The 15,985-nt window shown below is 46.5% G+C and overlaps 1 protein-coding gene across 1 annotated transcript in view; it reads right to left on the bottom strand.

The window, feature by feature from the left end:
• The window catches only part of LOC129841242 (sal-like protein 1), a 28,981-nt gene extending 15,194 nt beyond the window's left edge, over positions 1-13,787 (bottom strand). Inside the window, exons 1-2 of the mRNA XM_055909416.1 lie at positions 7,214-13,787; positions 6,740-6,870 (exon numbers count right to left, since the gene is read on the bottom strand). Coding sequence (XP_055765391.1) covers positions 6,740-6,870; positions 7,214-7,496 — 414 coding nt within the window. The 5' untranslated portion in view covers positions 7,497-13,787. The remainder of the gene's footprint in view (positions 1-6,739; positions 6,871-7,213) is intronic.
• Positions 13,788-15,985: the final 2,198 nt, after the last annotated feature.

Below are 15,985 nucleotides of genomic sequence, written 5' to 3'. Positions count from 1 at the left end.
TGATGCGAAGCCAGGACGCTTCACTTGTAACTAACCTCAACTAGAAACAATAGTGTTAACACACTCTCTTACTTTCATGTAGGCTATTTCACTTTGATCTCATCAGAAGCTCTATTTTCCCCATGTACACTGTTATTCATTCATCTGTGTTTGTTGTGGTCTCTCGCAGTCCGCAAATGTGAGTTGCGGTTGCTTTTTTCCTATGGGGAAAAACAAATGCTATTTGTTGAATATTAGGAGTACAGTAATACTTCTGGCATTTCTGGAAAGCTCCAATTCTCCGCTTTAAGGAAAGCACTGTTATTTACCCCCTTGACAGTTATGATGGGGAGAAAATCAGAGCTATAAAATGTTTAACCTGTAGCCAAGGCTGTATAGTATTGGTTGATTATGGCTGGCATTGGTTACAATCTGCTACAATATCAATGTTGCCAGCTACGGTGTAGAAGGGGATAGTATACGTAGTTGTACAAGGCTATCTGAATGTGTACATGATGGAAGTTAGAGGTAGCCTACATATTCATTATTTAATAGAAAATAACGTACTGACTTACGTGACTAAAATGGCTGTGACTAAGGGAGTGGAAGCTAAACTCAGCAAAAAAAAGAAACAGACCTTTTTTCAGGACCCTGTCTTTCAAAGATAATTTGTAAAAATCCAAATAACTTCACAGATCTTCATTGTAAAGGGTTTAAACACCCATGCTTGTTCAATGAACCATAAACAGTTAATGAACATGCACCTGTGGAACTGTCGTTAAGACACTAACATCTTACAGACGGTAGGCAATTAAGGTCACAGTTATGAAAACTTAGGACACTAAAGAGGCCTTTCTAGTGACTCTGAAAAACACCAAAAGAAAGATGCCCAGGGTCCCTGCTCATCTGCGTGAACGTGCCTTTAGGCATGCTGCATGGAGGCATGAGGACTGCAGATGTGGCCAGGGCAATAAATTGCAATGTCTGTACTGTGAGATGCCTAAGACCGTGCTACAGGGAGACAGGACAGACAGCTGATCATCCTCGCAGTGGCAGACCACGTGTAACAACACCTGCACAGGATCAGTACATCACACCTGCGGGATAGGTACAGGATGGCAACAACAACTGCCCGCGTTACACCAGGAACGCACAATCCCTCCATCAGTGCTCAGACTGTCCGCAATAGGCTGAGAGAGGCTGGACTGAGGGCTTGTAGGCCTATTGTAAGGCAGGTCCTCACCAGACATCACCAGCAACAACGTCGCCTATGGGCACAAACCCAATGTCGCAATACCAGACAGGCCTGGCAAAAAGTGCTCTTCACTGACGAGTCGTGGTTTTGTCTCACCAGGGGTGATGGTCGGATTCGCGTTTATCTTCAAAGGAATGAGAGTTACACCGAGGCCTGTACTCTGGAGCGGGATCGATTTGGAGGTGGAGGGTCCGTCATGGTCTGGGACGGTGTGTCACAGCATCATCGGACTGAGCTTGTCATTGCAGGCAATCTCAACACTGTGCGTTACAGGGAAGACATCCTCCTCCCTCATGTGGTACCCTTCCTGCAGGCTCATCCTGACATGACCCTCCAGCATGACAATGCCACCAGCCATACTGCTCGTTCTGTGCGTGATTTCCCGCAAGACAGGCATGTCAGTGTTCTGCCATGGCCAGCAAAGAGCCCGGATCTCAATCCCATTGAGCACGTCTACGACCTGTTGGATTGGAGGGTGAAGGCTAGGTCCATTCCCCCCAGAAATGTCCTGGAACTTGCAGGTGGCTTGGTAGAAGAATGGGGTAACATCTCACAGCAAGAACTGGCAAATCTGGTGCAGTGCATGAGGAGGAGATGCACTGCAATACTTAATGCAGCTGACAGCCACACCAGATACTGACTTTTGATTTTGACCCCCCCTTTGTTCAGGGACACATTATTCCATTTCTGTTAGTCACATGTCTGTGGAACTTGTTCAGTTTATGTCTCAGTTGTTGAATCTTGTTATGTTCATACAAATATTTACACAAGTTAAGTTTGCTGAAAATAAATGCAGTTGACAGTGAGAGGACGTTTCTTTTTTTGCTGAGTTTATTATGTGCATGATGTAAGTTAAGTTAGAGGTTTGTATGAACTGTTAAATAAAACAAAATAAAACTACAGTGACTAAAATAGGATTAAAATGATTGACTAAAACTAGACATTAATAGGTCATTATCAATAAAATAAAGGTGCAGAGAATTCGATTTACCTGGTGGGGGGCAAGGAGACCCCCAGCTCCGCTAAAACCATTGAGAACTGCGTGCCATTTAAGGGATTGTTAAATAAATGTTATAACTGTTTGATTTTAATATCATCACCTCTTGAAGACTAAAACAAAATATGAAATAGGTGACAAAATTAAAGGTGCTACACATGAATTTCTCTCCCCCATGTGGGAGCTAGATGAATTGCAACAGCACTAGGCTACATTCAAAACAAAATCTCTCCCCTCCCCCGCATCCCATTTCCATGTAACATGATGGAGACTCCTTGAGCTTGAGCCTTTTAGTTTTGGTCCACCAGCTTCAAACAGCTATATTTTTTGTTATTTAAAAGTTATTTTAACTGGATGGTACAATGATTCCCTACACTACTCAGTGCTTTTTCCCCCCACATTGAATGACCAGTGTAGAATTTTAGCAAACAGGAAATGACAGAGTGGTTTCTCCATTGGATGATTGCACCGGTTTCCAATAAATGACACAGCCAAAGTCAAAACAACTTTCCCATTTTGTTGTCAAATATAAATTCTGTATTTTAGAATGCGATTTTGTATGTGTTCATTTAACATTACATTTACATTTAAGTCATTTAGCAGACGCTCTTATCCAGAGCGACTTACAAATTGGTGCATTCACCTAATGACATCCAGTGGAACAGCCACTTTACAATAGTGCATCTACATCTTTTAAGGGGGGGGGGGGGGGGCAGAAGGATTGCTTTATCCTATCCTAGGTATTCCTTGAAGAGGTGGGGTTTCAGGTGTCTCCGGAAGGTGGTGATTGACTCCGCTGTCCTGGCGTCGTGAGGGAGTTTGTTCCACCATTGGGGTGCCAGAGCAGCGAACAGTTTTGACTGGGCTGAGCGGGAACTGTACTTCCTCAGTGGTAGGGAGGCGAGCAGGCCAGAGGTGGATGAACGCAGTGCCCTTGTTTGGGTGTAGGGCCTGATCAGAGCCTGAAGGTACTGAGGTGCCGTTCCCCTCACAGCTCCGTAGGCAAGCACCATGGTCTTGTAGCGGATGCGAGCTTCAACTGGAAGCCAGTGGAGAGAGCGGAGGAGCGGGGTGACGTGAGAGAACTTGGGAAGGTTGAACACCAGACGGGCTGCGGCGTTCTGGATGAGTTGTAGGGGTTTGATGGCACAGGCAGGGAGCCCAGCCAACAGCGAGTTGCAGTAATCCAGACGGGAGATGACAAGTGCCTGGATTAGGACCTGTGCCGCTTCCTGTGTGAGGCAGGGTCGTACTCTGCGGATGTTGTAGAGCATGAACCTACAGGAACGGGCCACCGCCTTGATGTTAGTTGAGAACGACAGGGTGTTGTCCAGGATCACGCCAAGGTTCTTAGCGCTCTGGGAGGAGGACACAATGGAGTTGTCAACCGTGATGGCGAGATCATGGAACGGGCAGTCCTTCCCCGGGAGGAAGAGCAGCTCCGTCTTGCCGAGGTTCAGCTTGAGGTGGTGATCCGTCATCCACACTGATATGTCTGCCAGACATGCAGAGATGCGATTCGCCACCTGGTCATCAGAAGGGGGAAAGGAGAAGATTAGTTGTGTGTCGTCTGCATAGCAATGATAGGAGAGACCATGTGAGGTTATGACAGAGCCAAGTGACTTGGTGTATAGCGAGAATAGGAGAGGGCCTAGAACAGAGCCCTGGGGGACACCAGTGGTGAGAGCGCGTGGTGAGGAGACAGATTCTCGCCACGCCACCTGGTAGGAGCGACCTGTCAGGTAGGACGCAATCCAAGCGTGGGCCGCGCCGGAGATGCCCAGCTCGGAGAGGGTGGAGAGGAGGATTTGATGGTTCACAGTATCGAAGGCAGCCGATAGGTCTAGAAGGATGAGAGCAGAGGAAAGAGAGTTAGCTTTAGCAGTGCGGAGCGCCTCCGTGATACAGAGAAGAGCAGTCTCAGTTGAGTGACTAGTCTTGAAACCTGACTGATTTGGATCAAGAAGGTCATTCTGAGAGAGATAGCAGGAGAGCTGGCCAAGGACGGCACGTTCAAGAGTTTTGGAGAGAAAAGAAAGAAGGGATACTGGTCTGTAGTTGTTGACATCGGAGGGATCGAGTGTAGGTTTTTTCAGAAGGGGTGCAACTCTCGCTCTCTTGAAGACGGAAGGGACGTAGCCAGCGGTCAGGGATGAGTTGATGAGCGAGGTGAGGTAAGGGAGAAGGTCTCCGGAAATGGTCTGGAGAAGAGAGGAGGGGATAGGGTCAAGCGGGCAGGTTGTTGGGCGGCCGGCCGTCACAAGACGCGAGATTTCATCTGGAGAGAGGGGAGAGAAAGAGGTCAAAGCACAGGGTAGGGCAGTGTGAGCAGAACCAGCGGTGTCGTTTGACTTAGCAAACGAGGATCGGATGTCGTCGACCTTCTTTTCAAAATGGTTGACGAAGTCGTCTGCAGAGAGGGAGGAGGGGGGGGGGAGGGGGAGGAGGATTCAGGAGGGAGGAGAAGGTGGCAAAGAGCTTCCTAGGGTTAGAGGCAGATGCTTGGAATTTAGAGTGGTAGAAAGTGGCTTTAGCAGCAGAGACAGAAGAGGAAAATGTAAAGAGGAGGGAGTGAAAGGATGCCAGGTCCGCAGGGAGGCGAGTTTTCCTCCATTTCCGCTCGGCTGCCCGGAGCCCTGTTCTGTGAGCTCGCAATGAGTCGTCGAGCCACGGAGCGGGAGGGGAGGACCGAGCCGGCCTGGAGGATAGGGGACATAGAGAGTCAAAGGATGCAGAAAGGGAGGAGAGGAGGGTTGAGGAGGCAGAATCAGGAGATAGGTTGGAGAAGGTTTGGGCAGAGGGAAGAGATGATAGGATGGAAGAGGAGAGAGTAGCGGGGGAGAGAGAGCGAAGGTTGGGACGGCGCGATACCATCCGAGTAGGGGCAGTGTGGGAAGTGTTGGACGAGAGCGAGAGGGAAAAGGATACAAGGTAGTGGTCGGAGACTTGGAGGGGAGTTGCAATGAGGTTAGTGGAAGAACAGCATCTAGTAAAGATGAGGTCAAGCGTATTGCCTGCCTTGTGAGTAGGGGGGGAAGGTGAGAGGGTGAGGTCAAAAGAGGAGAGGAGTGGAAAGAAGGAGGCAGAGAGGAATGAGTCAAAGGTAGACATGGGGAGGTTAAAGTCACCCAGAACTGTGAGAGGTGAGCCGTCCTCAGGAAAGGAGCTTATCAAGGCATCAAGCTCATTGATGAACTCTCCAAGGGAACCTGGAGGGCGATAAATGATAAGGATGTTAAGCTTGAAAGGGCTGGTAACTGTGACAGCATGGAATTCAAAGGAGGCGATAGACAGATGGGTAAGGGGAGAAAGAGAGAATGACCACTTGGGAGAGATGAGGATCCCGGTGCCACCACCCCGCTGACCAGAAGCTCTCGGGGTGTGCGAGAACACGTGGGCAGACGAAGAGAGAGCAGTAGGAGTAGCAGTGTTATCTGTGGTGAGCCATGTTTCCGTCAGTGCCAAGAAGTCGAGGGACTGGAGGGACGCATAGGCTGAGATGAGCTCTGCCTTGTTGGCCGCGGATCGGCAGTTCCAGAGGCTACCGGAGACCTGGAACTCCACGTGGGTCGTGCGGGCTGGGACCACCAGGTTAGGGTGGGCGCGGCCACGCGGTGTGAGGCGTTTGTATGGTCTGTGCAGAGAGGAGAGAACAGGGATAGACAGACACATATTTGACAGGCTACAGAAGAGGCTACGCTAAAGCAAAGGAGATTAGAATGACAAGTGGGCTACACGTCTCGAATGTTCAGAAAGTTAAGCTTACGTAGCAAAAAATCAATAAAATTACAAATCTTATTGACTAAAATGATATAGTACTGCTGGCTGGTGAAGTAGCCTGGCTACTTGGCTAGCAGTAGCTGCGTTGTTGAAAGTGAAGCTGGCTAGGTGACCTCGACAGTTTCTCTAAATTTCTCTAAACTACACAATTATCATGGATACAAGGACAGCAAAGACAACTAGCTAACACTACGCTAATCAAGTCGTTCCGTTGTAATGTAAGTTTCTACAGTGCTGCTATTCGGTAGAAGTTGGCTAGCTAGCAGTGTTAGCTAGCAGTGTTGGCTAGGTAGGAGGACAGCAGCGCGGCAGGCGAAACTAGCTGGCTAGCTAACCGATAATTACTCAAAGTTACACAATTATCTGTTCAAATTACTTTTTGTTAAACAATGCACAAATTAATGTACATTACCTTAACACTGGTCTATGAGGATACCAGTAAAGCAATATTTTCCAAGGGAAAAATTAAAACACCAAGCAGACTAAACTCTTTGGTCCTTTAAAAACCTGCTGTATGTAAAATATTGTCTGCTATAGCTAGAAAAATAAATAGATATGACTGGATGACAACATAATTGTTTGTTTCCAAAATTAAGGCTGTTTTCCTAAATAACTTAAATACTAATGAGTATCGCGATACTGGTAGCGTCCCGGTATGTAAGCAAATAAATAACTGAGGGGAGCCATTCTGAAATAAACTGGGCGCATTTTATGTACTGTAATCTAACCTCTATTACGATAACATGCTGGGTTGCGGTTCCACTCTCCTCATCAACAGTGATTGGTTGGTCATCTCTCCATGTATTGTGTCCCGCTGGCTTCACAAAGCTCCTGTAGCCTCCAGTGAGATGTCCTTCACCTGAAAGAGTGATTGGGGATAAAGAGATGGTTCGGTTAGGTACCGTCAATGCTCAACACTACATTGTACAATAGACAGTTTTGACACGGTCTAGATTTGGCAAGAATGTAAGGTAACACTTCACATAATTTCTTAATGTAGATCGATTGATTATGTTCCAGGCATCTTACTGTTTGCAATGAGTAAATCATAGTAAATCAAGTATCTGATTAGTTACTGATTCTGCAAGTTAGTTAAGTAATGGCATTCTATCCAAAAACTGACTAAGACCCAATTCTGGTTAACACATCTAAAGTCACATGTGTAGATGTGAACAGTGCGACAGGCCTTCTGCAAAATGTACCTCTTGTCATTCCTCTGTATCGGTCGAGGGACTTGAAACTACTGGGGAAACTGGAGAGGACGCGGTCTGGCGTTGTCCTCTCTGCACGCTCCCGTGCCACCTTCAGTTCCAGTAGCTGTAGTTTCCTCCGTAATGCCCTGTTTTCTTTCTGGCTTTGAGTTATTTCCAAACGAAACACTGCATAGTCGTCGTCTACAAGTTTACAGACCTCTACCACGGCGGCATTCGCTAGCACCTCCATGATGGAGGCTATTTGAGTGTGAAAAACCATACAGTTAGCCATTGTTAGCTAACATTAGCAGCTAGCTAATGTTACCTTGATAAAATATCAACCAAGTCCCGTCTCCAACGCGACTTAAAGACTACCTGGGATAATTATGTTATAATGTGCAGTTAAGAGTCATATTTTGAGTTCCAATGTGTTAATAAACGTCTAAATAACAACAATATAAACGCTAACATGGAAGTTGGTCATGGTCACTTCCGTTTACACTTATTCTTCACTGGTCTTAAATGGCGGTTGGCAACCAACTGTTAGTGATGCCTTACCGCCACCAACTGGACTGGAGTGTGGAACAGAGACAGGGAATGTCTCAAGTTTAACTTTACCCAATTAAACCCGGCCTTCTCCCTAAGGAAATAGAATACATCATTCAAATACAATATCACCTTAAGGGTTTCCTAACAATTCAATTAAACTTGGCTCTTCAATACCAATATTCCTAATAACAAATAGTCCCTTTCCCTCCAATACAGATGGCAGTGAAATATAATTTGTCCCACTGTCTCAATCTCCTCCTGGCAGTGATCACACTTCCCAGTTGGATGTTTCCCTACTAATTTCAAAGTGCTGTTGAGTCTCATGAGTCCCAGTCTCAGCCTTGTGATTACGTTTCCCTCTCGAACCGAGGAACTCCCCGCCCTCACGTTTTCCTGGATCCTATACAGGTCTCTTCCCTTTCCGTCCCTATTCCACAACTCTTGCCATTTTGTTTTTTACCACTGCTTTTATTAATCACTGGCCTCTGCTTTACTTTAGAGAAAGGATATTATTGGTTGGCATCTTCACTTTTGTCAGGTTTAATTTCTGAGAGTTCACCATCTGTCGACTGCTCAGGGTTTTCAAATTGATTTAATTTAAAAACTGTTTCCTAAATTCCAATGAACCACCTGCAACTAGCTATGGAAGTTTAGAAGACATGGGTTATCTTCCAAGTTGGGAATTAAGGAAGTATCTCCAAGTAAAGGTTTGTCGCAAATTCTCCTGCTATGCTTTACACCGGATACATGTCTTCTCAGCAGACCTGACTTGTTCTAAAGGTGTTATAAAAAAGGTGTATTTTATGAATAGGCCGTAGGCACAACTACATTCAGAGGGGAAATATAGTGTTACAATTCAATAACATGACAGTGTTTTGGCCATGCCAGCACACCAAACAACAAGTCTGTATCATGTGAGAATGTGATCATATCCAGATGCTCAACTGAGGGACGTAGTAATAATGAAAAAAAAAACACTTCCCCCAGGACACTTCAAAGAATGTTATCGCAGGTGCAGCGAAATGCAAGCCACAGTAATACAATTTTCCCCTTTTGTGGACATTCCTGTGTCTGAAGGTCACTCAGGAAGGAGAAGCTCTTGTAACATAGCTTACACTTGAAGGACCTCTCCATGGTGTGAACAGTCTGGTGCCTCTTCACATAGTTCACCTTAGAAAAGCGCTTGCCACAAGTGGGGCAGGCGTACGGCTTGTCTCCGTCCATCCTAACGCTCGGCCTCCCACATTGTGACCCAATGACACCAGAGGGGGTAGGAGCAAGAGCCATCACCCTCAGGTGGTTTGTCTTTGAGCTCCCTCCTCTAGACATTGTTTTGGGTGTTGGTGGGATTGTGTGCTGTGTTATAGGCTAGGTACCTCTCGTGGTGAAAGCCCACCCTGACCCTGTCTGTATTTGTGGGGTAACCCTGAGGTAACTGAGGAAGGCTAGACCCAGGTCTAAGCCCTTATATGAACCCAGTCACTAGGCATTAGATGAGATCCTGAAGGAGAGTACAGACTTGCTGACAGACTCCCACCAGAGGGGTCTCCCACCACTCTGTCTAAAGGCTGAAGCGCAGGGTAACCTGCTCTGTTCATCATGGATTCTGTGGTGTTTGTATCATAGGAACAGGAGGGTCTATCTCCATCAGCCCCAGGCCCTGCTCCATCCCTTCACTGAGACTGAAGAGAAGGATCTGTGCTGCAGACTGGATCCCAGACTGGATCCTCTAGGTGAATCCCAAACCGCCCCTTCCAACTCGCCCGGACGGCCCTCCGTTGTCACGTGTTGCTGATGAAACTCCGAGGGTGACTTTCAAAGATAGGCGAGGGGATCAATAAACCCATCAACTTCAGGACACACCCGTGACTTGAATGATGCAATTCATTTTCCACTTTTAAACAAAACGAGCATGACATTCTAATTAACAAATTCCCTGGGCCCTGGGGAAGGAGGTGATTTGGGATTCAGCCTTGGTCTCTCTGATGACCACCAGGACTGAGGTTGTTCAGTCCACCTGTCCACTGGCTCAGTGGTTGTGTGCTGTGTAGTGGTGGTGGTGGAGTTTCTTTCCCTCCCTGTTCGGTTCCGGTTCCGACTTGGGAAGGAAAAGAGACTATTCCTAATCCGGGGCCAGAGTTTCTGACCAGCCGCCTCAGAGGTCCAGTCTCTCCCACCAGTAACACCGGATATCAGCAGGTCCTCATTGACTGCAGTGTAAACACAAATTGTGCAGGAGACATAAAGTCATTTCTGTACAGTGCTGTGAAAAAGTATTTGCCCCTTTCTAATTTTGCATATTTTTTATACTGAATGTTAGATCTTCAACCAAAACCTAATATTAGATAAAGAGAACCTGAGTGAACAAATAACAACAATTACATACTTATTTCATAAACAAAGTTCTGCAACACCCAATGCCCCTGTGTGAAAAAGTTATTGCCCCCTTACGCTCAATAACTGGTTGTGCCACCTTTAGCTCCAATGACTCCAACCAAGTGCTTCCAAACATTGTAAAATGGCGCCGGAAGAAATGGCAGCAGTAGTTTTTTCGCGTTATTTGTAACTTATTTTGTACATAATGTTTCTGCCACCCTATCTTACGGCAAAAAAGAGCTTCTGGATATCAGGACAGCGATCACTCACCTCGGATTAGACTAAGATTTTTTCTTCAACAAGCAGGATACACAGGATGTACTTCGAACACCTGACAAGGCCAACATCCCCGTCATTAGCAAGAGAAAGAGACGCAAGTACAGAGGACACAGAGTGGGGTGCCTCGTAAGGATCTGCAGACGGTGAGTGAGAAAGCTGCCGTTACTTGCCAACGTGTAATCACTGGACAATGAATTAGACGAGGTACGATCACGAAAATCCTACCAACGGGACATCAGAAACTGTAACATCTTATGTTTCACGGAATCGTAGGTGAATGATGACATGGATATTCAGCTAGCGGGATATACGCTGCACCGGCAAGATAGAACAGCACACTCCGGTTAGGGCGGGGGTCTGTGCATATTTGTAAACAACAGCTGGTGCACGAAATCTAAGGAAGTCTAGATTTTGCTCGCCTGAAGTAGTTTCATCCATACTTTTTGGGGCTGATTATTTACCCCACAGACAGACGCTGGCACTAAGACTGCACTCAGTCAGCTGTATAAGGAAATAAGCAAACAGGAAACCGCTCACCCAGAGGTGGCGCTCCTAGTGGCCGGGGAATTTAATGCAGGGAAACTTAAATCAGTTTTACCTCATTTTTATCAACATGTTAAAAGCACAACCAGAGGGTAAAAAATACAATGGCAGTGAGGAGTACACCACATCAGTCACTGGCTTTATCAATAAGTGCATCGAAGGACGTCATCCCCACAGTGTCTGTACGTACATACCCCAACCAGAAGCCATGGATTACAGGCAACATTCGCACTGAGCTAAAGGGTAGAGCTGCCGCTTTCAAGATGCGGGACACTAACCCAAACGCTTATAAGAAATCCTGCTATGCCCTCCGACAAACCATCAAAACAGGCAAAGCGCCAATACAGGGCTAAGATTGAATCCTACTACACTGGCTCCAACGCTCGTCTTATGTGGTAGGGCTTGCAAACTATTACAGACTACAAAGGGACGCACAGCCGCGAGCTGCCCACTGACACGAGCCTACCAGACGAGATTAATGACTTCGATGCTCGCTTCGAGGCAAGCAACACTGAGGCATGCATGAGAGCATCAGCTGTTCCGGACTACTGTGTGATCACGCTCTCTGTAGCTCTCCGTAGCCGATCCTCAACACTGGAGCCCCTCAGGGGTGTGTGCTCAGTCCAAACCTGTACTCCCTGTTCACCCACGACTGCGTGGCCAGGCACAACTCCAACACCATCATTAAGTTTGCAGATGACACAACAGTGGTAACCTGATCACCGACAACAAAGAGACAGCCTATAGGGAGGTCAAAGACCTGGCCAGGTGGTGCCAGAATAACAACCTATCCCCCAGCATAATCAAGACAAAGGAGATGATTGTGGACTATAGGAAAAGGAGGACTGAGCACGCCCCCATTCTAATCGACAGGGCTGCAGTGGAGCAGGTTGACAGCTTCAAGTTCCTTGGTGTCCACATCCCCAACAAACTAGAATGGTCCAAACACACCAAGACAGTCGTGAAGAGGGCATGACAAAGCCTATTCCCCCTCAAGAAACTAAAAAGATTTTGCATGGGTCCTCAGATCCTCAAAAGGTTCTACAGCTGCAACATCGAGAGCATCCTGAGTGGTTTCATTACTGCCTGGTATGGCAACTGCTAGGCCTCCGACTGCAAGGCACTACAGAGGGTAGTGTGTACGGCCCAGTACATCACTGGGGCTAAGCTGCCTGTCATCCAGGACCTCTACACCAGGCGGTGTTAGAGGAAGGCCCTTTATATAAAAATATAAATATATACAAATATAAATAAATAATGGTGTGTGTACATTGCATTGGGAAAGTATTCAGACCCCTTCCCTTTTTCCAGATTTTGTTAAGTTACAGCCTTATTCTAAAACTGATTAAATACAATTTTTACCTCAATCTTCAAACAATACCCCATAATGACAAAGTGAACAGGTTTTTAGAAATGTTTGCCAACTTATTCAAAATAAAAACAGATACCTTATTTACATAAGTATTCAGACTCTTTGCTAGGAGACTCAAAATTGAGCCCGATGCATCCTGTTTCCATTGATCACCCTTGAGATGTTTCTACAACTTGATTGGAGTCCACCTGTGGTAAATTCAATTGATTGGACATGATTTGGAAAGGCACACACGTCTATATAAAGGTCCCACATTTGACAATGCATGTCAGAGCAAAAACCAAACCATGAAGTCGAAGGAATTGTCCGTACAGCTCAGAGACAGGGTTGTATCGAGGCACAGATCTGGGGAAGGGTACCAATTTTTTTTTGCAGAAATGAAGATACCCCAAGAACACAGTGGCCTCCATAATTCTTAAATGGAAGAAGTTTGGAACCACCAAGACTCTTTCACGAGCTGGCCGCCCGGCCAAACTGAGCAATCGGGGGAGACGGGCCTTGGTCAGGGTGGTGACCAAGAACCCTATGGTCACTCTGACAGAGCTCCAGAGTTCCTCTGTGGAGATGGGAGAACCTTCCAGGAGGACAACCATTTCTGCAGCACTCCACCAATCATGTTTTTATGGTAAAGTGGTCAGACGGAAGCCACTCCTCAGTAAAAGGCACATGAAAGCTTGGGATGTTGAGGTGACCGTATTACCGCCACACCAATCACGAGTCATGAAGGCAGGCAAATTCCACGTGACTGTTTAGTCAGGGTAAACAGGCTTCTCCAAGCTCTGATGCTGCTGATGGTCATCAGTAGCCTACCAAACTTGCTAACTGCCTGGTACTCAGCACTCTATTGTCCCTCTAATCCCTCTGACATCAATGCAAATGTAATCAATCAATCAAATGTATTTATAAAGCCCTTTTTACATCAGCAGATGTCACAAAGTGCTATACAGAAACCCAGCCTAAAACCCCAAACAGCAAGCAATGGAGATGTTAAAGCATGGTGGCTAGGAAAAACTCCATAGAAAGGCAAGGAAACTAAAAAGAAACGTAGAGAGGAACTAGGCTCTGAGGGGTGGCCAGTCCTCTTCTGGCTGTGTCGGGTGGAGATTATAAGAGTACATGGCCATTTAAGGCCAGATTGTTCTTCAAGATGTTCAAACGTTCATAGATGACCAGCAGAGTCAAATAATAATCACAGTGGTTGTAGAGGGTGCAACAGGTCAGTACCTCAGGAGTAGATGTCAGTTGCCTTTTCATAGCGGAGCATTCAGAGGTCGAGACCGCAGGTGCGGTAAAAAGAAAGAGAGAGAGACAGCAAAACAGCAGGCCGAGACAGGGTAGCACGTCCGGTGAACAGGTCAGGGTTCCCTAGCCACAGGCAGAACAGTTGAAACTGGAGCAGCAGCACGACCAGGTGGACTGGGGACAGCCAGGAGTCATCAGGCCAAGTATTCCTGAGGCATGATCCTAGGGCTCAGGTCCTTCAAGAGGAGAGGGAAAGAGGGAGAGAGAGAGAATTAGAGGGAGCATACTTAAATTCACACAGGACACCAGGTAAGACAGACTGACCCTAGCCCCCTGGCACATAGACTATTGCAGCATAGATACTGGAGACTGAGACAGGGGTGGGTCGGGGGACACTGTGGCCCCGTCTGGCGATACCCCTGGATAGGGCCAACCATGCAGGATATAACCCCACACACTTTGCCAATGCACAGCCCCCACACCACTAGAGGGATATCAACAGACCATCAACTTACTACCCTGAGACAACGCGGAGTATAGCCCACGAAGATCTCCACCGCACGAGCCCGAGGGGGCGCAATCAAACACTTCATGAGAGCCCATGAGCTCATGTTGAGCAACATTTTTATAGGCTATGTAATTGCGCAAGAAAATAGAGTGATGGCCTCTACAAAAAAGAAGAGGGTCCCCTCAGCTTTCTACCGGCTAGGGCTATTATATTTATTTCTCAACTTTCCTAATATTAAGCACATTGCTTAGATTTACAACAGGTGTATAGCCTACCTGGCTGGCATGAAAATTAACCACGGGAAAAGCGTCCTCCATTCGCTATTTAAGTGCATAGATGATATGTATTTTTCCCTGCTGCCCCTGTTTCGATACAGGTGCATGATAAATGTCCATTCTAAATCAAAACAAATTTCACACATATTATTTAGTATATGTAAAGACAATATTAAACCAAGAATAGGTTAATATTGTCACCCATCAGACTTGTGAATTATATATTATCACTTGTGAATGATGCCCAGCATAAGAAACAATGCCCTTTTTCAAATCATAGTCACACACCTCCTGTAGCCTAGCCTATAGGCCTATATGTTATTTTTACCCCTTCTTCTCACCAATTTTGTGTTATCCAGTTGGTAGTTACAGTCTTGTCACATCGCTGCAACTCCAGTACGGAGGCGAAGGTCAAGAGCCGTGCGTCTTCCGAAACACAACCCAACCAAGCCGCACTGCTTCTTGACACAACGCCCACTTAACCCGGAAGCCAGCCACACCAATGTGTCGGAGGAAACACTATACACCTGGCGACCGTGTCAGCGTGCATGCGCCCAGCCCGCCACAGAAGTTGCTAGAGCGCGATGGGCCAAGGACATCCCTGCTGGCCAAACCCTCTCCTAACCCGGACGACGCTGGGCCAATTGTGCTCCGCCCCATGGGTCTCCCGGTTACGGCCAGCTGCAACAGAGCCTGGACTCGAACCAGAACTTCTAGCCTTAGACCACTGCGCCGATCGGGAGGCGTTAGGCTTATCACAACTAAAGTGGCCAAATTACTTATTAAAAAAATTAAGAACATTAATTCGCTTTACAATGGGTGTAGAGCCTAACTGGCATACATAAGCAGTGCGTGAGTTTCAAGTTTGGGTTAGATCATTTTCACCATAAAAATGCACCTTTATAAAACAGCGTTACATGCATAATTGCATTTTCTGTCACTTTTGATGATGGTGTTTTCCGCTAATGGAGCATTCGCGCTTATAGCCTACTACCATGTGCGCATTGCTGCGCTTATAATGTGAGGAAATTGCCTAATAGGTTTATCAACATTTTAAGCTAAACGTTCTGATCAGTTGCGTCAGCCCCATTGTGTAAAACATTTTTGTTGATGATAGTGGTTGTATTATGTTGTGATCTATTGCATCCCACAACTGTCCCAGGCTGTTAGGAATATTTATTTCTCGCACAGAATAGAATAGGTCGACTTTTGTACTTATGGGGGATAGTAGATTGACATAGGCTAGTGCTTTTGCTGTTTGTTAGGCCTACTCATCTTTCTGTCTGACGAAAAGTAAAATGTGTACAGTTCTTCCAATATCTTCAATATGCACCTCGCAGCTGCGTCCCGGATGTGTCTGTCTTCACTTGTAAACGTGAGAAAGACCTGATCACATGATGGTGAGCCACCAGAGTGAGGTGATTCGGAGCACGCAGCACTCAGGGAGAAGGGCATAACCGCCAAAGGCCGCAAAATACATGGATTTTTTTAGGGTGCATTACGGCCACACAAAGGAGATGCCACCGTAAAATTCTAGGCATTTTCAAGTGCGTGTCAAATTGTGAATGTGTGTACAGCCTGCGCAGAAAAACAAAGCAGAGCTAATGCCTTTCAAGTTACTTTTTTCACATCATCAT

The sequence above is a fragment of the Salvelinus fontinalis genome, chromosome 42 (assembly GCF_029448725.1).
Source record: "Salvelinus fontinalis isolate EN_2023a chromosome 42, ASM2944872v1, whole genome shotgun sequence".
Lineage (NCBI taxonomy): Eukaryota > Metazoa > Chordata > Actinopteri > Salmoniformes > Salmonidae > Salvelinus > Salvelinus fontinalis.
The sequence above is the reverse complement of the archived record's forward strand: the minus strand, read 5'-3'. Positions and strand labels throughout refer to the sequence as shown.